This window comes from Gordionus sp. m RMFG-2023, chromosome 1 (assembly GCF_954871325.1).
Source record: "Gordionus sp. m RMFG-2023 chromosome 1, tfGorSpeb1-WG-v2, whole genome shotgun sequence".
Lineage (NCBI taxonomy): Eukaryota > Metazoa > Nematomorpha > Gordioida > Chordodea > Parachordodidae > Gordionus > Gordionus sp. m RMFG-2023.
In genome coordinates, this window is record NC_088775.1 from 67337999 (window position 1) to 67362156 (window position 24158).

General features: G+C 27.8%; 1 protein-coding gene across 1 annotated transcript in view; it reads right to left on the reverse strand.

Annotated features, from left to right (window-relative positions):
- The window catches only part of LOC135931003 (short-chain specific acyl-CoA dehydrogenase, mitochondrial-like), a 43591-nt gene that overhangs the window by 5531 nt on the left and 13902 nt on the right, over window positions 1-24158 (reverse strand). The window contains exon 2 of the mRNA XM_065467847.1: window positions 8203-8556. Within this exon, the coding sequence (XP_065323919.1) occupies window positions 8203-8556 (354 nt within the window). The remainder of the gene's footprint in view (window positions 1-8202; window positions 8557-24158) is intronic.

Here is a 24158-nt window from a genome sequence, read left to right on the forward strand (position 1 = left end):
TTTGTAGGTTTTGTTTTAAGAAATAAAATTCTTTAGGTTCTGATGTAAGGGCTCTTATCTTATCCCCTATATTTTTTAAAAACTTTAAAGTTCCACTTGGCATATGTCCAAGGGAAGAGATAACAATCGGTGTAAAAATATAATTTGTGAATTTGGAATATTTCATTGTTTTTTTTTCTCGGCTATATCAACCGGATTAGAATTTAAATTTTTTGGGAAAGAAGATACGCATGTGAAGTCCCAAATTAAGGATTTCCCTAAAGACCAAGGCACGGAAGTTAAGCCATCAGGTCTTAAGCCATCATCTAACGATAAATTTGTAGGCTCCAGGATGTTTGGTATTCGGGCCCTGGTAAGAGAACGGCTAATAGCTAAATTAATTGCTGCATGCCTTGCATGCCTGCCTTGACTATATATACAATTTAGACCATGTCTCCCTTTGGAGTCAACTAATGTTTTACATTTGATGCATGTATGTGGTTGAACAATGTTACATCCAAGTCGATGGCCTATGGCAACTCTTAATTGTTCATCTGATAAGAGGTTACATAGGTTACGACTTGGTAATGCTTCCAACCATTCATAACCACTAGTACAGTCAGCATTCTGTAATAGTTGAATATACTCCAAAGGGGGGTTTGATGAGATTATTTTAAAAAAATTTTTAATTAAAGGTTCGAAAATAGATTGGTGTGTTAAGATCGTGGGTAAGACAGCTTCAGGTGGAGCCTAAATAAATTTTTTTTAACAATGCAGCACAACATCCTTTAAAATTTATTCTTTTTTAAAATAGATTTATAGTATTTTAAAAGTTTTTTTTATTAAAATAGAAAGGAACACCTAAAGTTTTAATTATTTTAAATCTTTTTAAATAATAACGCCAATTTTATTAATTATACTTTAAATAAAAGAATATTTTTAAATATGGTATCTGAATTGTGGAAAATTTTTACAAATGACAAAGAAAATTTTGTAAAATGCGTTATCTGTGGAATCATCTGAGTTTACCTTCAGTACGGCAGAGGATATAGATACTCCATATCGTAGAATCTTATAGCCAGAACTAGAGGCTCTTGTATCTATTTTAAAAAATCTAATATACTATAATTTTATATATTATGTACAATTTTATAATTCATACCAACATAAAATGGATATATTATCAAATATGTTTTTTAAATTAGTCTTAATTGTAGAAATAAAAAAAAATTAAATGCATAATGATTTTTTGCATAAAAAATATTGATTTCTTAATTACATTTGGTTCAATATAAATATCGGATCGGTATCAGTATCGCATCAGTTTTGGAGCAATATCGGATCGGATCGGTGAAAATATGTGGATCGGCACAGCTCTAAATATAAGCAATTAAATTATACTACAGTATTAGGTTGGAAACCAACATTAAAAACCCAAAATTATCAAAATATTGGTGTTGGTTCAAAGTATTATATTGAGTTTTTATATCTTTTATTTCTTGTTTTAGTATTGCTATTGGTTTGACTATAATTGTTAATAAATTTAAAGAATAAAAAATAATGATTTAAAAAAACTTTTAAATAAATATGAAAGAGTGGCGTAGCCAGGATTTATCCAATAACAAAATTTTACAGAGAATTTCATTATAGATTTTATTTATTAATATATATAACATCCCATTATTTAACGAGCTGTGTTGAGCACTAAGCGCTCGTTTGTCTGATCAAAATTTTGAAATCAATTGTTGCTAAAAATAAATAAAAATTGTTACATAAAGATGTTATCTTATAATATATTATTTTGTATAAATTTATTTATATTATAATTAAATATATGAATATTTTTTTATAAAACGGTCTTATATATTCATTTTTTATAGTTTTATTTTATTATATATTGTCGGAAAAAAATAAATATTATTTTTGTATATTTAATTTTTTTAAGTAACGAGTAACCAGTTACTTTTTTGAAAAGTCAGTAACGCGTGTTCCTTTTTTGAAAAGGTAACGAGTAACTGTAACGCGTTCCTTTTTTCTAACGAGTAACGGTAACGCGTTTCTTTTTTGTAGTAACGTTTACAGCACTAATTTTTATAAATAAAATCGAAATCCATTTATGTATATTTTTTTAATAATAATAATTAATTAATAAACATTCTGACATATTATTATTTTTTGCACATTCTGTTTATAAAAGTGTACGATAATCTCTTCAGAATCTGTTGAAGCTGGTGATATTGACAGTTACCATCGCTGCAGACTGACCTCTGATAAATTAGAAATTTTAGTATTTCTAAAAAGAAATCTTCGATTCATTAATGTTAAATATTATTTATAATATTTATTTCAAATTTCATATAAATTTGTTTATTACTTATTATGTATATATACTTATAACAATAAAAATATTTTATATACTTTTAGAATTGTAATTGAATTGAATATAAACTATAACTGATCATTATAATATATTTAAATGACATAAGTTATGGTATAGTTAAATTATAGATGTTATACTAATAAAAAGTATATTAAAAATTAAAACCATTGATATCTTAACAAAATACAAAATTAGATATGATATCGAATCGGTAATCGGCCGATATAAATTTAATATTGGAAATATCTAATAGGATCGGCCACCAAAAAGTGGTATCGGTACACCCCTAATATTTATGAAATAAATATAAATTGATATTATATGTAATAATAATGCAAAAATAATAATAAATCGACATTATCTGGATTCAAACACGTTCTTCTTTGTTCTAAAAACCTTCCAGCAATGCTAAATCCTCATTCAGATGAAGCACTAGTTGCAGGAATTGCTAATATTTTTCTTGCTAATCTTGATAGCTTTGGCAAATCTCTTGTCGTTTCCACCAAAGTAGGATATCCGTTTAAAGTATATTTACTTCCTCAAGTGAGATCCTGATGTCCCGTATGCAATATATATGTAAAACTCTTTTTTGAAGTGAGTACGAAATGATTAATCTGTCATTCTAAAATAAAATACCGTGCTATTTTTGCAATAGTTTCATGATATTCGGAATAGTAACAGAACAAAATACTATAGTTTTATAAACCAGACCTCGAGTTAATATTAGAAACAGATGCATCTAACCAAGGATTTGGAGCTGTACTCATGCAAAAATATGATAATGTTAAATGAATTTCCAATAGCTTAAACCTCAAGAACTTTACAAGACGCTGAAAAGAATTATTCTACAATAGACAAAGAAGCTCATAACTATTTGTATGGACGAAAATTTAAAATTTGAACAGACCACAAACCTTTAATAAAGATATATGGTAATAACAGATATTTAAGCTCATTAACAAACTAACGATTATTACGTTGGGCTTATAAATTATCTGCATATGATTATAATATATTGTACAAGAATAGCGTTAATAATATAATTGCAGATGCTTTATCGCGAAACCCAATAGAGAAAAATGATGATAGAATAACAAGTAAAAATAAAACAGTGAAATATATAAGAAATCTTACTTATGACACATTAACTCTATCAAGAAAAGAACTTAGAGATGAAACCGCAAAAGATCCAATTTTAAGAAGAGTAAAAATATTAATAAATAGTACAAATATACAAAATCAAGCACCAGAATTACAAGCTTTTAGAACAAGAATAGATGAAATAGAAAATGATGACGGTATTTTATTTTGGAATGGCAGATTAATCATTCCGTACTCACTTCAAAAAAAAGAGTTTTACATATATTGCATAAGGGACATCCTGGTATTACATCAATGAAATCCATTACGAGACATTATATATGGTGGGAACAATTAGATAAAGATGTCGAAAAACTAGTAAAGTGTTCTTCACTTAAAAAAACGATTGGTACAATAAAAAAGGAAATATTGTTATTGATCATTTAATTATGATTTTTCTTTAGTTTGTTTTTGAACAAAAATTTTAAATTTCGTTAACCCTTCATTCTGCCCATTGCTTAAATTTCTTAATCCGCCCGCCTGCCCATTCTCGAAAATTTTTTTGCCCGCCCACTAAGATGGGCGGGCGTGGGCGGGTGGGCCAAAGCCTTGCCCAATGCAGACCTCTACCTCACCCCCCTCCCCTGTCAAATTTTTGCAATATCAATCAGAGTTTATCTTTGCTGCTAGTTGCATTAATAAATTATTTTCCTACAGCTCACTACTTTGTAGAAATTTACAAAAACCAAATTTAGATTTGGTTCAGGTTATTGATTTGGCGGAAAATGTATAAGAATAGTTAAATAAGAATGAATAAAGATGAAGAATTCATAATATTCATCTAGACGTAGAATCGAAAGCGAAATCTTATGATATAACACTAATTAAACCTCGTCTAGCACCTAGGCAATTATTGAGATATAATATAAATGTTGACGCAACTGAAGAATATTATAAAATACCCATTTTAATCGCATTCTTAGATATTTTTATCGCAAATTAAAGTACGGGTTTAAGATAAAAAACAAGTCTTTAGCAATCTTCAAATTTTATTACCTAAAGACCCTTCTTCGTTTTCTGACGCCACTATTGGTAAAATTAAATAATTAGCAAAATTTTATTCCTATAATATTGATGAAATCAATTTAAATTTATGCGCTCAATCGATGTAAGGAAACCTTGGCTCAATTTCCAAATATTTTGAAGTTGTTTTATATTCTTGCATTTGCCTATTACAACATGTACGAATGAAAAGACCTTTCCAACTTGAGAAGGTAAAAATTTATTTACGAAATACTACTTCCGAATCTCGGCTAAATGGGTTAACTCTGTTAAATATCCACATATATTTGGTTCCAACGACAAGCGAAATTCATATGAATTTGCAAATTTCCCACGAAAATTAAAAATCACATTATAATTATAGTATTTAATAAAATTTTTGTATAATATTGTATTTGATAAGAAGTTATAAAAACTTGTTTTTAAATATTTTCTATTCAATATTTTATACACACTACAATTAGTATTTTCAATAAAAAAAAATGTATCCTATTTATATCGTATGAGAATTTAAGCTGAGGCTAGTTTTTAAAGCCAATTTTATAAAAAAAAATGCCACTAAACTTTATATCAATTTTATATTTTAAATTTTTTTTATTAAATATAAATATAATATACCTAAACCTTTATTTTTTCTTTAAATATCCATAAGCGCACATTAGTAAATAAAAGCTAAAAATATTAATAAAATTATTATTGAATTATGAATAATTTAATAGAAGAGCTCAAAGATATGACCCGGCCAAAGTCCACGGAAAAGCTGGCAGAAGGCCAGCTATGAAGGTTTGGAGGGGGGGGGGAGGGGGGGAAGGAAAGTTCCCTCAAAATATTTCTCCTCCTATAGGAAAATCCTGGATACGCCACTCATCAATACAATTTAAAATTTTGCAAACCATTAAGAAAGCGAAGCTTTTATCATAAAACACATTTTCGCGGAACTTTATTAAAGCGAATTGATTTTATAGATAACTTTTTGCCGCCATATTCGCTTGCTATTCAGCAAAGACCATATCGAGAATTTTTTATAGCAGAACTTTTACCGAGATCTCTTTAGAGCTAATACATAACAGCTAAACTTTTATCGCCAATATATAATAGCAAAAATCTTATAGAGAAGGCGAAACCCAAATCACAAAAACCATTTTGCGAACTTTATATAGTGAATTTATTGATGCGAAGTTAATATCAAGGGAAAAGCGCGAAAGCAATACCGCGATAATTAATAGTGACTACTTTCTTAAAATAAATTGAAAAAATTATTTTATTCTTCCATATATTTTTCTGAACAATTTATCTTAAAAACTGGATATCCGTTTTCTGAGTAATTTTGTTTTATAAATGAGCATTAAGAAATAATTCAGGGCATTCGTATTTTTTCTGAGCTTTGAGTTATTTCAAAGTTTAAGGAGAGCTTCAGTTTTAATTCTGAGAGATTAAATAGGTTAATTTTAAAATATGAAAGTACGTATAGCCAACCATTTTTGAAGGCAATTGTAAAATCCTCAATTAAAATCTCCCAATTGAATATTTTAAAAAAACTTCCTGGAAATGATAAATAATTCCATATTTTTTTATTTCTAAAAACTTATAAAAATGAATAAGCTTCTAAAATTCTTTCCAAAAATATCTAAAAGGGGGAAAATGTTTAAGGGCCAACAAAATTTTATTTAACTTAAAACCTCGAAACTTCGAGGTGTGCATTTAAAAAATAAATATCAGATTTCAATTTAATCAAAGTAGAGACCTGACGGTCAGTGCCAAAATATGGCATGATTTTAAAAGGGCCGACCTTAAAAAATGAAAAATCCGAGCCAGACCATTACAATTAAATGTCAACTTATGATAATATTTTGATTAATATCACAGAAACTAGGTATCTAGCAGATAATTTAGGTTAGGGGTATGATATACTTAAGCATTAATTTAATTTATAAAAATTTTTTGCTTAAAATTCACCAAAACTGGGTTAGGAATAAGACCATAAAGTTACACACCATATGATTAGGGTTAATAGATAATATTTTAAAAATTACGTTAAGTTTAGACATTAACTACTTTATAATTTATAATTGGTTAACAATTTATTTTGGGAAATCTTTTTCAATAGTATATTTTCTATGAATTTTTTTAAATATTTTATTTCTGGAATATATATTTATAGGGAATTTTTTTCCTAATTTATTAATTTAAAAAATATATATTTTTTTAAGGATCTATAAAAGGGGGAAATTTTTTCCGGGTTGCGAGAATTTTTTTCCGGGGAATTACTTTTCTGGGATTTTTTTCCGGAGAATTACTTTTTGGGAAATTTTTTTCCTAAAGATATTTTTCCCGGGGTATTATTTCCTTAAATTCGTTGTAATGATGTGGTTGATAAACAAATTTAATTTTTTGTCTGAAATTGGACTTAACAGTTGCGAGATAAGAAATAAATTGCTTTTACACATATAAAAATGTTTATCGGAAAGAAATTAACTTTGCAAATGTTAGAAATCGTGAAAAAAGTTTAAGATTATAATACTTCGTTCTTATAAAATTCACTAATCACCTCAAAGTATAAACCAGAGACCTGCAGGCCCGGCCCTAAGCCCAGGTACCAGGGCTGGGCCGTATTTTAAATTTTTAAAATATACCCGGGCCGTATTTTTTTTAAAAATTTATACAACATGAATTATTATATTCGTCAATTAGATATGGTTATAATTATTATATATAGTTATGATTAATATAATGTTTGGTGAAAGTTAACACTAGCTAACACTCATAAGTTTTCCTGCCATGGAATAAATACGCAAAGGATTAAATACATTATTATATAATATATAATATATGTTATATTTTTTATTAATTAAAATATCATTTTTATTTTTTTTATAAATACATAGTATATTCTCAAAATATTATTTACACAAATTTTTCATAGTATAAATTTGTAATATACTAAATATCTGTTTAGAATATAAAAAAAATAGTGTTGTTAAACGGCTCGTTTTAAGCCGATTTTAAAAACGGCTAACTCAGTGTTTTGTCCAGAAAAATTTTATGCAAGCCTGAAAATTTTGCTCATAGAAGGAGCAAAGGTCTATACATATAGTATCGAAATTTCGAGGCTTAGTCAATATTTTTCTGGTGAAATGAGTTAGCCGTTTTTAAAAATCGGCTCAAAACGAGCCGTTTAACAACATTAGCTAATATACTTGTTTATTAAATGATAATACTCGCCGAAAAATATGATAAGATACAAATAAATTTTTTGTATATACCAGGTCGAATATAATTTTAAAAAATTCAGAGCAGGGCCTAAAAAAAATTTTTTTTTTAAATACAGGCCAGGCCCTCGAAAATTTTTTTTTAAATATCCGGGCCGGGCCTAAAATTTTTAAACCTGGGCAGGGCCGGGCAGAAAATTTTTTAATCTGGGCCGGGCCGTACAAATGGTACCTCTGCAGGTCTCTGGTATAAACTATAAGCATTATTTATTCTGATGATTAGACCGCTCCTAAACGCTAGATATTCCATCCCCAAAAGGTGTTGATCATTTGTTGAATCGATACGAAGAATTCATAAATTAAATTAAAACTCTGCTACAAGTAAATCACATATGTACTATATCATGTGACCATAACTTTAGATAATTTATAAAACTTTTACTATTCTATAAAGCATAAATACTAATAATATACTATTATTAAATTTATAACCTTAGTGCCGTTCAGAAGGTACCCGTTCTTTTCGGTGTTCAATTTAGCTGTAGTGGAAGCGGCGGCTGAATCACTTCCGTTATCTGGTTCACTCAAGCAGAAGCATCCGACGGCTTGGCCCGTGAGCAAAGGCGAACCCGGATAAAGAAAACGGACTTTTAAATCGGCCGCGCCGTGCTTATTCAGCGGTTCTACGAAGAGCGAGTTGTGAACGCTCATTATGACGCCAGTCGAGGCGCATCCTCGACTAATTTCTTCAACAGCCAAGGCATAGGCCCAATAATCGAGGCCAGCGCCACCCTGCTCGGTCGGGAGAGTCATTCCCATTAAACCTAACTGGCCCATCTTTCGAACCTAATAGTGAGAGTAAATTTTAAAAAAAAATACATAATATAAAAAGATAAGGGAGAATATATGGATTTTTTAAAATATTTTATTGAACTTCAAATCGTAAAACTCGAAAAGTGAATATGAGAAATATAAAAATAAATTGATTAAAAAATTTTGTTGCCAAAAGTATTGGCTGGGCGAGAAAGGGTTAGAAGGAAAAATAGAGACACATTTAAAAAATATAACTATTCTAGAGATCTGCAAAAGTAGGCCCGGCCCGTACCCGACCCGAAGCCCGTTCGTCGGGTTCGGACCGAGTCGGGCCTAATATTTTTAAAAAAATTCTGGCTGGGTCGGGTGAGCCTTGGAAATTTTTTTAAATATATCTTAATCAGAGTTGTTAAAGGATCGAATCAAAAGATCGCCGATCCTGGATTCGATCCTAAATTTGTCAATTTTCTTGGATTTAAGATCCTGACCTTAAATTGAGGATATGGATCGAGATCATTTTTTTAAATATTCTATCACGATCCTTTTAAAAATATTTTCTTGCTTAAAAAGCAATAAATAAAATAAAAATTTTGAAAATTAAAATATTATTTTTAAAAAAATATCTATCTACATCATATTTTATCAACCACCCTTCCACGAGATTTTATATTTCAACTATTTACCAAATTTTTTGTACGAACAAGTTATATTTATTTATTATTATCAGAGACCTGCAGGCCCGGCCATAAGCCCAGCCCGGGCCGTATTTTAAATTTTTTTAATATATTAAACATATCCGGGCCGGGCCTAAAAATTTTTTTTTTAAATATATCCGGGCCGGGCCTAAGATTGTTAAACCCGGGCCGGGCCTAAGATTGTTAAACCCGGGCCGGGCCTTAATATTTTTTATAAAAATTTTTACATTATGAGTTAATGGTTATAAGATTATATTATATTATAGTTATGATTAATATAATATTGGGTGATGGTTAACACTACCTAACACCCACAGATCGATCAATTATTAATTTCCTGCAAATTTATTCAAAGTATTAATATATTTTTTTATAATTCATATCTAAATTTTTACAACATATTTTACCAAAACAATCAAATAAAGGAATATCTTAAATAAGCCCCAATATTCAAGTATTAATAATATATTTTTTTATAATTCATATCTAAATTTTTAGAATATTTACCAAAACAATCAAATAAAGGAATGGCACAAAATACTAATGATATAATTAAAATTAAAAATAATATTTATTCTTTTAGAAATACAAATAATAATTTAAAATCTGAAATATGGGCTAAATTTAACATCATCGTAGATGAAAATAAAAAAAACATTGGCTACGTACAATGTAAGAATTGTTCAAGTATATTATCTTATAATTATAAACATGGTACATCACATTTAAAAAGACATAAATGTGATGGTAAATCCATGAAAATTAATAAATTTTTTTTACACCTGAAAAACCAACCTATAAATGTAATATAAAATATTTAAAAGAAAAATTTATAGATCATTCCTTAACACTTTGCGCAAAAGATATTAGACCTTTCGAAATGATAGCTGGGAATGGGTTTCTTGAATTCAGCCAGGCTCTAGTCGATGTTGGGGCAAAGTATGGTAAAATAGACTCATTGATTTCACATCCCACCACTCTATCACGCCACCTTAAAGAAAAATGTAATAAAATAAGAAACATTTTGGTTGATCACCACTCTATCACGTCACCTTAAAGAAAAATGTAATAAAATAAGAAACATTTTGGTTGATACTATTGCCCCAGTAATCAAGAATCGATTTATGGCTGCTTCCACTGATATATGGTGCGATGACCATAAAAAGAACTCGTTTATAACAGTTAACATGCACTATATATCAGATGACTGGAAGTTAGTCAAGAGAAACCTATTTACCGCTAAATTTAAAGAAGTGTCAAAGACAGCAAAGTAGTTAAGGATGAACTATTAAAAAATTTTCATAATTTTAATTTCAACACTAACGATTTTATTAATATAATATTCGCTACAGACCAAGGTAAAAATATTATAAAAGCATTGGAGTTAAATGAACGATTAAATTGTTCTTGTCATATATTAAATACATTAAGAAATTCATTTAACTTCAAATATTTGGAAAGTAATGCCCCATTATAAATCAACAATAGATAATACTAAAATATTAGTGGGGCATTTAAAACAAAGTAATAAATGCCAGCATTTGAAAGCCCTTTATCAAGATATAGAAGTCCGTTGGAACTCTAAATACAATATGCTCAATTCTGTTTATTCTCAAAATGAAGAAATTATAAAAGTTCTTCAAGAACATGAGGGATCGGAAAAGTATTATATTATAGACTTTCCGATCCTTCAGGATCTAGTCAAAATTCTTGAGAATTTTAACAGAGCTATTGTTGAGTTACAGTCGGACTCTTGTACTCTTTTTAAAGTGGTAATATGGTATTATGAACTTCGAAGTTCATAATACCTTTCAAAGCAAAAAAGGAGAAATAAAATTGATTTTACTTAATATAACGCATTATTTAATTGAAAAATTTGTTTTACACAAGTATCATATTATTTCTCTTTTTCTCTGCCCCAAATTCAAGCAATTACGTATGTTGTCAGGGACAGATCGCAAGATGACGGAAAACTATATAAAAGATTATATTAAATTACAAGAGGCTCAGGAAGTAAATGAAATACCATCGACCAGTCAAATTACGACTGTTGTTAAACAAACTGAATCGTTTTATGACAAATGGGGCGATGGTAATTCTGGTAATATGTCAATACCCGATGATGAATATTATAATTACATAAAAAATAGATAAAACATTTAAGGTGGATAATTTGTTAGAGTGGTGGGCGGCTCATCAAAGCGAATTTCCAATTTTAGCAAAATTGGCAAAACGGGTATTGGCAATTCCTGCTTTAAGTACAAGCTGTGAGCGGAATTTTCCCACTACTGGGAGAATTCTTGAAGAAAGAAGAAGTAATCTTCAACCTGAAAAGGTAGATATGCTTCTCTATCTTCATGATAATTTGTGAATTTTTAATATTTTTCTTGAGTATACGGTTTCGTCAATCATGCTGGTTTTTTACTTTATAAGCTGTCAAATATTTATTGCATTATATTTTACCTTGAGTCATGAAAGTTTTTAATCCAACATTTTTCATTATTTTTTTTACAATATTATATAATACAATTATCTTCTTTTGTTAAAAATTTATATAATAAAATAAATTATATTAATATTGTGCATTTAGATTATATTTTCAAAATACTATTTATTATACATGCATTTTTTTAAATAGCGATTTATTTTTATTTTATAAATTAAATAGTAAATTAAATACAATATATCATATTCTCAAAATATTTTCCATTTTTATAAATTAAATATTAGTTTTATTTTTTTTAAATGCAATATAAAATATAGTATATGCTCAAAATATTATTACCATTTTTATGAATATTAGTTTTATTTTTATAAATGCAATATAAAATATAGTATATGCTCAAAATATCCATTTTTATAAATAACAGTTTTATAATTTTTATAAATTCAATATAATATTCTCAAAATATTAGCTTTTTTCATGTATTTTTTAAATAATAAGCGATATTACTCGCTGAAAAATATGGTAAAATACCTCATAGGTTAATTTTTGTATATACCAGGTCGAATATAATTTTAAAAAATTCCGAGCCGGGCCTGAAATTTGTTTTTAAAAAATATCCGGGCCGGGCCTTAAATTTTTAAATCCGGGCCGGGCCGGGCCGTAAAAAAATTTTTTTTTAAATATCCGGGCCGGGCCTAAAAAATTTAAAACCGGGCTGGGCCGTGCAAATGGTGCCTCTGCAGGTCTCTGTTAATTATATTAAAATATAAATAAATTCTAGGTTTTAATAATGTCCTTTATAGATTTAGAAGATACTTCTATTGATGTGACAGCAGATATAAGTGAGAATGAGAATCTTTTACCATTTCATAATCTACGTAAGTATTTTACTTTATGTGAAACGGATGGAAGTAACCATACAATGATCTATGCAAAATGCTCTTTATGCAAAATATCTTCTTCAAAGATTAGCACTTCACACCTAAAGAGGCATTTAGAAGTTATTAATTCTTTTAAAAATACAATTTTTATTATTTTTGAAGATCATAACAATATGCATATAATAAGAATTATTTACAATAATTAATAAAATATTTATTGATGTGTTAATTTTAATTATAATAATCAGGAATTTTAATATTATTATTAATATTAGCCCATTCTTAGCAATGATATGAAAGGGAGACTAGTATTTTTAATGGGAATTGAAATTAATTATCAGTATTTAAAACCCTTCAACCACATATAAATAATATACTAAACTTAATATATTTAACAAAATTTGTGCAACCCTTTATTCATAAGTTTTTAAATGCTAAAAAAGCCCCATTTTATTCATATCATAGGAAAATATTTTCTCAAAATCTTTTGCCCATATTATCTTGGGCAGCTTATAATGATAGGCAATTTTAACTTGAATTTTTAAGATAACCTATATGACCCTTTTAACCACATGTAAATAATATAAATTTGTGTTGAACCATTAATTCATAAGTTCTTAAATACCTAAAAAGCCTCAGTATTATGAATATGATAGGAAAATATTTTCTCACAGCTTTTAATATGATAGAAGAAAATATTGTAAACTTGAATTTTTAAGATAACCTATATGACCCTTTTAACCACTTATAAATAATAATACCTTAATATAATATGTTTAATAAAATTTGTTTGAACCCTTTATTCATTAGTTCTTAAATGCCAAAAAAGCCTCAGTATATTCATATCATAGGAAAATATATTCTCAAAACCTTTTGCCCCTATCATGAGAAGCTTTTAATAATGGTAGAAAATATTGCAAACTTGGATTTTTAAGATAACCTATATGACCTTTTAACCACATATAAATAATATACTTTATCATATATAACAAAATTTGTTTTAAACCCTTTATCAATTTTTTTTGTTTATACAGGTTTTACATTCAGTTTGTACATTGTTTTTTTTACCTTATATTTTTAAAAAATTTCCATCTAAAATTTTAAAAATATGATTTGATTCAGGGGAAGTTATTTGCATCCAACTCTGTTACATAATATATTTTTCTTTTATAAAGAGAAAGCACGGTGAATTCAAAAATGAGATTGCCAAACACAATGAATTCTCTACACAAACAAATAAAACTCTACAAAAGCAAAGTGTTCCTGGTTGCAGATCCAAGCAAACCAAATTAAATTTTTATTATCTTAACATGCCATCAATATCGCAAAAACAGCAGACAAAGTTATAATGGAGTTTTTTATTGACACCTTTCAATCACTTTCATGTTGATGAACTTTCATTCCAGAAAATGATTAAAACATTTTCTCCAACGACAAAAGTTATATGTCGTCAAACTCTGGGCAATAAAATATCTACTGCCTTTACAGATATGACAACAAATCTTATAAGAGATTTGTCTGAAGTCTCCTATGTATGCACCACTGCTGATTGTTGGAGTGGTCATAGAAGGTATATTATATTTATATGAATTTTATAATATTTTATTTTAGGGCTTTTATTGGAGTTACTGTCCATTGGCTGGACCCATTAAACCTCAAGAGAAGATCAGTAGCTTTGGCACTGAGGAGTATAATTGGAAAGCAAACATATGATGTTTTGGCTAAGGAAATTATGGATATCCACAAGACTTATAAAATTCATAATAAGGTGGTGAAGATGGTGACCGATAATGGAACCAACTTTGTAAAAGCATTCAAGAATATTTATATTTAATAAAAAAAATTATTTAAAATAAATTTTTATTTTTTCTAGAGTATTTGGAGAAAATAAGAATATAGGGGATATGGAATTAATAAATTTGGATGGCATATTATCTGTTGATGACTCAAATAATCCTACTATCCTCCAACCAAAACATCGTTGTTGTTTCCATAATCTGAACCTTATTGCAACCAAAGACGCTGAGAAAGCAGAAAATGATTATAAGCGAATATCAAGAACAACATTTCCTAAATGTTTTATATTAATTAACAAACAAAATATGTCTCCCAAAATGGCTGATACTCTATTGCAGAAATTGGGAAGATATCTAATATCTCCCAGCAAGACCAAGAACTCCTATTTTCAGTCAATGAAATTAATGGACAAGATGCTCTCTGAAAAGTTTTCAGAAGTATAAGAAGTTTGTGATCAAATTGGATTTACAATGTTTAGGCAAGAAGAATGTTTCTTTGTCAAAGAATATGCTTCAATAATACAATTATATTTTTATAATAACTAAAATTTAAATATTAAAGGTTATGGAACCCTTGGCTACATCATTAAAGATCTTGAAACGAGAGGATAACATGGAGCAGGGATATCTAACCCCAGTTCTAACCATATTTATAGATAAATTAAAAAAATTTAGCTGCCTGCGATATTGTCAGCCCCTTGTAGAGTGTGTTCTTAGAGGAATTGATAAAAGGTAATAATTTTTTATGCAATTTTTTTATATTAATAGATATCAGATATCTGCAAAATTTATTAAAAAATTGCCATGATCTAGCAAATTTAGTAAAATATTATTAACAGGCCTGGTCTGGTAAAATTTTAATGGGCCATCATAGGCATTAAAAATTATTAAATTTAATCAATATTATACAGATGATTGGTCAGGCCTGACTCTAAAATTTGAAAGGGCTAACTTTTGCAGATACCTGATTTATATGAATGAACACAAATTTAATAATAAATTAATTATCATTTATTAATATAGATTTCCTTCACTATATGATGACAGTAATATATTGGCATCAATAATTCACCCAAAGTTTAAGCTCAATTGGCCTTTTATTAATCTGCCACAAAATTTGTTGCTAAAAGAAAGGTAAATTGCCCATTTAGAAAATATACTGGATCAACCACATGCAGATCCTTCAAATGAATGATGGATGAAATCGATACCTTTTTGGGGAAAAATTCGTCATAAAATGCTTTTTCCATTAATAATTTTTTTTATTCTAATGATGATTCTGTGAATATTTTTATTAATTATATTAATTTTAAAAAAAAAACATTTATTGAATATAAAACACCTTTACCATAAAGCGCTCCTGTGGAGTGCTTGTCTAGTAAAGCTAAACATGTACTTAATGAAAAACGTGGTTGTTTAAATGATGATAATTTAGAAAAAAATTTATTATTAAAGGCTAATTTTAATTATATATAAATATATTCTAATTGTTATACTTATATTACATTATTCAATTACAATAAATTTATACCATATTTAATTAATTTTTATATTAGTTAATTTTGCATCGATCAGAAATTTGAATAAGAAAAGGATCGTGATCGCGATTCTTTTATTTAAAAAAAATCGATCCTGTTTTTTTTCAAAAGATCGTGATGGAGATTCGATCATTTTAAAAGGATCGATTAACATGCTTTATCTTAATTTATCAATTTTATATTGAATTTTTTATGTAAAATAAAAATATTTGATTTTATTCATAGAAACTAGATGCCATATAACATATATCTTTTATTTTGAGTAATTGTAAAAATGAATTTCTATATTTAAATAAATTCGGGCCGGGTCGGGCCGGTAAATTATTTTTAAAAAAATTTCATGTTCGGGCAGGGCTGGCAAAATTTTGTAAAAAAAATTTCAGGCCGGGCCGGGTTTGAAAAATTAGGCCCGATGCAGATCACTAATTCTACAACTTATAAATGAATAAAGAAATTGTTGAAGGCTCTATTTAATATTTTGGTGTTATTTTTAGTTAAACATAAATTACATTTAGCCTTCGCTATTTATTTATTACTAGAAGATAGCCTGTCAAAAATGACGGGAACTGAGTAGTTGTTACCTCTTATTTGAAAATAATATCCAATTATTATTCTTTTAATCCCTCCTCCCCCCCCCCTTCATGCCAGGTTTAATCCATTTAAACTAAGTGTAAATACTATGGTTTGGTAAAATTAAATTTAAAGCTTTTACTTTATACCAATATTATTTGTTAAATATTACTTATCATTTATACCTAATATTTAATATTAAAAAAATTCCCAGGCAAAGTACAAAGCCATAATAATTTTGAAAAATTCTTCCAAGCCCAGTGAATATAATAATTTTGGTAGTTGAGAACTGAAATAAAATGTTTAAATAATCATAATGTTAAAAATACAATCAAAATCAAATTTTCATGGGCCTAGGTTTTTTGATCAGGCCGAGCCCATGTCTGCATAAAAAAATTTTTAGGCCAATGTCTGACTCATAGTTAATAATAAAAAAAATTCTCAAGCATTCTAGCTCATAATATTTTTGATAATTTTCCCCAAGCCCAGAATATAATTTATAAAAATATTTTTCAAACCCAGCCCAACCTATAAAAATTTTATAAAAAAAATTTTCCCAAGCCTGGCCAACCCATAAATTTTCAAAATTTTTTCCCAACCCGGGAGATAGGTAAATCTCTAAAAACCATATCTATTTTTAATTCTATTTTAACCCATCACCCCTACTTCAGACAAAGGCCAACCCATTAAGACTGAGAATGAATACTATTTTTATAAAAATATATTTAAATTAGCTTTTACCTGAGGGCCATATAAATATTCTGTGTTAATATTACACCTATGCCTAATATTAAAAAAATTTACAAGCCAGGTCCACGTACTTGGGAAAATTTTCTCAAAAAAACCATAATAATTTTGATAGTTGAGAACTGAAATAAAATATATAAAAAGTCACAATGCATTTAAAAATACAATCAGAATATGAAAGTTGCATGGGCCTTGGTATTTGATCAGGCCTGGCCATGTCTCCAATAGAAATTTTCAGGCCAATTTCTAACCCATATTTAAAATTAAAAAATTTTCAGGAATCTAAGACTATATTAATTTTAAAAAATGTTTCCCAACCTACTTCCAAGTCCATATTAATTGTGAAAAATATTTCCCAAACCCAGGAAAACCCAGAATAATTTATTTTTTCCTTGGATCCAGAAAAATAGGTGTGATGTAGGGGTTTATAAGAATTATATCTGTCTAATATGTATATATTTTTTTGCCATTTATATTATTGGGAAATTTTTTCAAAATTAGGATCAAATGAAGGGGAAATATCTGATTTACCTATCATTCTACTGGTTAGCTCCTGCCTGGTATTTATATGAAAATCATGAATACATATTAAAGTACTATACTAAAAATATGTTCATTCTAATTTAAATTTTAAACAAACCACCACCCTTCCAAATGATTTATTACTTAGTTACAAAATATAAATTTAAATTTAAGACATTGTTATTAAATTACAATAGAAAAAATAAAAAGATATTCTATGTTAACAAATAATAGGAGGTTTACTTTAATCATAGTCAAATTATATATAAGTTAAACAAAAAAGTTATACATTTAATCAAAAATGTTATAATAAATTATGAAAAATATACATTCTACAATTAAATTATGAAGTTATGAGAAAATAAACAAAACTATGGAATGCATGTAGAAAGGCCAATTTCAGAAAAGATAAGAGAGATGCAAATATTTACTTATGCATAAAAATTACCTAATTAAGAAATATAAAGTTGTATAAAATTCAATGTGGAATGGATCCTTCTTAAGGGTTTTAACATAAAACTCTCATCTGCAAGAATAAATTTTTAGATTATAAAATACAGATGAATAAAAATTTATTTTAAAAGACTTTTTAATTGTACACATAAATTAAAATTACTAAATATATACTTTATTAACATATTTTATAAAAATAATGGAAAATTTTAGAATAACCCTAAATAAATATAAATAATAACACCTCATAAGATAGGAAAATTTCTGATTCATCCCTCATCAAATAAAAGAGAAAATTCTGATTCCCCATATAATGGTTTAAATGTTAAATTATACACAAATTCAAGAATTAAAAAAGTATTTAAATAAATCTCGTACTCTTTGAATCGTATCTATTTGATTTATTTTGTCAGATTAAGAAAAAAAAATATTTTACCAGATTAAGAAAAAAAACATTTGCCGGGATTCGAACCCAAGTCCAATAATAAGCGAAGTTCTTGCTCGATTGGGCCACAGGCACTTTCCAAAATTAACTATTTTTTGAATATATATTATATGAAAAGTGTGACATGAGAGCGTAACTCTATTTTTATGACAAGGCTTTTATATATATTATAGATTATATAGATACTGGTGATTCTAAAAAATTTACCATGTAAGGTGGCTAATTACATTTAGCCCATTTCCTTGTAAAAATATATAATATAAAATATAATAGCGTAATTTAAAAAAAATAATATGAACCGGTGGAGCCTATATTTTCGTCCATTATCAATCGAATGAGATATTGATTTTTTTAGCTAACTATAGTCAAAAATTTAATATTTAAATTATTAAATCAAAATTTAATTTATATATAGAAAAAATATTTGTATTTGTATGAAATTCAAAAGGTTGTTATAAATATTAAATCCTTTTTATTTTTTAATATTTAAAATATAAATACAAAAAGGTATTTGTATTTAAATTTATTATTTTATTAAATATAAATATTAATGTTACTGACTATGCTAAGGATCCACAATAGAACTAGATAGATATAGAGCAGTAAACCATGCTTAAATGCAATATGGGTGAAACGGAGAGGTTCAACAAGTATTATATGCGACAATAATATATCTTATGCTAAAGAGCAAATGATATAATCGGTGATACCATCCACCGTCCTATATGGATCAGAGGTGGGTGCTGGAAAAAAAGAGAAGCAAAGTTTGGTTACTATGGAAATGAGAATGTCCAGGTGGGAGGCTGGTGTGGACCACAAAGATCACATTCGTAATACTATAATATTGAGGAGCTTGAAGGTAGTCTCGATAGGACAAGAATGTATGAACAGACTGAGATGGAACATGTGACGAGAAGACCAGGTGGCTATGTAATAAAAATACCAGATGACTATATTGAAAAAATGATGGAGAATACCTATATTAAAAGAAAAAGGGAACGGTAGCACGTGATAAAAATTTATATATATAATTTGAAAACGAATAAATAAGCAAACCAGTAACCACCAGAAATAGTGAAAATAGCTACTAAGAAAAAAAAATATGGGTCAATTAAAAAAATATATAATTTTATAAAACCCAAAAGAAATAAAAAAGATCCGATATTAATTTCTAAACAAATTTGTTTAAAATAACTGGAACGGAACCTGGACAGTACTGAACCGTTATACATAATGGTACACCCTGCTTGTCATATTTAATGGTAATTCGCCAAATATTAATACTACCCCAAATTTTTGCTTTATATGTTTTTTATTAAATATACATTTTTTTGTCCATTATTTGGCTTTTTTTAAATATTAATATAATGTATTTTATTATTTATTGACCTTACCTTTGCAAAGTAAATAAGATATGGATAACATTTAATGTTAATATCGGATTGGGTTTGTTTTAATTCATAACAGAAAACATGGAATCAGAATTAGAAAACAAGTAAATCGGTGCAGCTCTAATAAATGTTAGGGCTGTGCCGATCCACAAATTTTTCACCGATTAGATGCGATTCAATGGTGCTATTAAACCGATCCATTAGCCAATATTTATATTAATGCTTATTCACGATCTATTTTTGAACTAATGTCATAAAAATATCAATATTTTATAATGTTTTGTTTTTTAGTCTATAAAAGTTAATCCTCTCATTTAAAATAGAGGAAATGTTTATAGCTGAATGTAGTATTGCTAGACATGTGCGCCGACAGCATTTTCGGCGGCGGCGTTTCTTTTTTTAAATGATCGGCGGCGGCGAATCAATTTAGACGCCGCCACAAAAATCGGCGGCGGCGTCAAATATTTTTCTAACTTAAATTTTTTTAATTAAATTTATAAATTCATTGGAAACACTTTTAAAATAAAATTTATACTTTATTATGTTTATAACTATAATTTAATGATCTCATTAAGTTATAATTATCATGAATAAATATTATTTTATTAAGATTTAAAGGACATAATAATAATCTTTTAGAGTTCAGAGTGAGCCCAATAGAAAATGCACGCTCGCTAAGTGTGCTCGTAGCTGGAACGCACAGGACCATTCTAGCTAATATTGAAAGTTTGGGATCCAATGCTCTTATCTTCCAAAAATCTAAGGCATTTTATCACCAAATTATAAGGCGAAAATAATGAATAACACTCTTTTTCTAAACTAGTTAAATAGTCTTGTTGTTCCAGGTTATTGTTTTGAATAGATGAATGTTTCGTAGCCAATGACTTAAGATAATCGAGTTTTGAAGCAACTTCCGTCGTTTCAGATTCGTTTAATTCGTCCGTGTAAGGCCTTAGAGAGGATATCGTGTTGACATAAAAATTCAACCGGAGTAATATTTTTTTCCTTTAAATATTCATTTACTATGTTTATAGATTGAAAACGAGGATCCAAAAGTGCTCCTAACACCTAATTAAAAAAATTAAAAGAAAGACAAATAATATATAAAAAATAATTTATGTATTTTAAAATACTACTTGAAGATCGGTTATTGGAAATCTATGATCAAATTTAGTAAGCATATTTTGTTTAAGGGATGCTATGGGAAGACTATCATATTCTTTTACAATTAAATGATTTTTAATTTCACTACGAAATAATAAGGCTAAATTTATAGTAATAAAAATTCAATAGTTATTTTGAAGGTTTTAAGAAAATTTAAAAGATCATGCACCAAGTCCCAATCGGAGTTAAATAATTTGAGGTACGGTTTCTGCATTCTATTTAATAGAACATTAATAGGATTTTTGTTATTGCCAGTCACACTTTCCAGCATTATTAAAATACTATGCCAACGTGTAGGCACATTTAATTTTAAGGTTTTATGTTTTTTCTCATATGATTTTTGATTTTCACTATCATCATCAAACCACAAACGATCTTCATAAAAAGGATCATTATCATCCAAATCTAAAATATCTGATGTATATGATATCGATTCAAAACATTTTCTATTTTCTTATTTTCAAAATCCGCTGTTTTGAATCTTAAGGCAACTCTAACCGCTCTCATTTTTTAATGAGATTTTCTATTTTATTAACTTTTTTTATTACATCGACTGTCACTAGATTATGTAATCCATGCCCCAAACATAAATGATGGTCGTATTCTCCTAGACGAACACTTTTCTTTACATTGGGTCCTGCATCCGTATGATTTTAAAAATAACCTTTAGAAAATCTTGCATTCCAGTATTATTTATAGAAGAGAATGGCATTAAATCCTTGCAACACATGAGAATATAATTCCTTACCAGAATCCATTTTTTATCTTTTATAGGGTCAATTGTATCTTTTACAATGGGTTTGAAAAATAACTTTAAATTTTGTTTAAATATTTCTTCTTTACATGATAAATCATGTTTGTCAAGTAAATGTTTTATTATATTTGATGTGCTAATATTTTTTGAAAAAGATTTGATTGAGTAACTAATTAAAAAATTTGCAAATATTTTTAAAATAATCAAAAATTTTACTCTGAAAATGAATAATTATTTTCTTCCTCACCATCTTTATCAAGTGTCATTTGCAAGCATATATTACAAAAGATTTTATCTGTAGCAACACTGGTTCTCTTATTGTGTCAGTTTTTAATATTAAGGATCCAGAATGTTTCCATGCAAAAGAAGGCTTTGCTAGGAAGGATCCACTATATTTTGTTACAGGATATTGCAATGCTGCATCCATTATAATTGTTTTAGTCCTGGTATTTTTATATATGTTATAATGGCAACAAAATAAAAATCATTAATTAAAATTTACTATTATGATAAAAAATAAATTTTATATAACGAGTTGTAAATTGTTTGAAGCATCAAAAATTAAAAGAATAAAATATAGAATTACCTTTTCAAATTTAATGCCCTAATCTTATTTTATCTAGCACGTTAGTCACAAACCTGCCCAAAGTGAACGAATATGGATTGTTACCATAAATAATATATAAAATAAATTAAAAATAAAAAATATGTATCACGCCGCCACGCCGCCGAATTTTTACATCGGCGGCGGCGTGTTGAGCGCCGACACTTTTTTTGGCGCGCGGCGTCGGCGTGGTCAAAATCACCGGCGGTGCACATGTCTAAGTATTGTTAAACGGCTCGATTTAGCAGATTTTTAAAAACACCTAAATAAGCCTCGGAATTTGGCCAATAAATATCCAAATGTCATATGTGAGTAAAATCAAAAAACTTTAGTAATCTTTATTAATAATAGTTTATTATCTTTTAAAATAATTCAATCTTTTTAACCTTTACAAATAAATTGAATTATAATTCCTTTTATTAATATATTATTATGTAATTATATATGGTCCCTATCCGATATTTAATATGTAGATATTGAAAATTTCTAAAAAAATTGTCAATCAACTCAACATCGTGTGAAATTCATTTATTGGAAGAGATTGGAGAAGATCTTTGTGAAGAACTAAACTCCCATAATAAAATAAATAACAAATTGCCTGGGTAGAGACAGACATACTTTCCAGTTTTATATATTTTAATAGACCAATGCTAATCAAAATAAATGACTGAGCGATTTTTTCTGGTGTAAAATTAAACCTAAAAATGGATTTTAAAAAATTGCTCAACTTTTAATCTTTTAAATACCATTGACTTAACGTTTACTGTTCAGCTATATAATTCTCCATATCACGCTAATACCGCAAAACTTTTTCTGAGAAAGATATTAAAGCATGTTGATTACCACGAAAACAAAATAACGAATGCAATGTTAACTTATAACTCTAAGGGCACCAAAATAATAAAATTAAACTTAAAATTTATCATTGTTATTACGTTTTGTAAAAAAATTATCTCCGAGGCCCCATTATCTATCGGTGCATGTTTTATGAGATGAGACTAGGGATGTAAATTTCCCGGGAAACTATATTTCGGGGAAATTTGGGGAAAAACGGGAAATAATGGGAAAATAGGGAAATAACGGGAAAAAACGGGAAACTATCTTTTTTATAATACTTTACAGGTCAATATTGATTTTTTTTTATTATAAACATTAATAAATTATTTTCAACTAATTTGCAATTACTTTACATGTTTTATTTGAAATATTATATATAGACTAAATAATATTTAAACAATTAATTTTGAATAGTTAATTATCTTCGTTTGAAGATGACAGATCAGAGCTTGAAATTCTGGAATCCAGCAATTTGTCATTTTCAGAAATTTCCTTTCCCATAAAATGTAGATTGGCTCTTATATAAACTAATTTTTTTATTCTATTTCTAGATTTAGAATGAATATTTCCAAAGGAGGACCATATTCTTTCGGATGCTGCACTTGTTGGTGGTACTGATAAAATTCGTATGGCTAGGGTCGATATGTATTGATTGCAACATAGACCTAATAAAATATTGAATAACACAATTTTAAGATTAGAAAAAGAGTTAAGTTATTGTTTACAGAAATATAAAAGTATTTAACCTTTCCACCAACTCACTGGATCTGTAAATGAAGCGCCTTGCCAAAG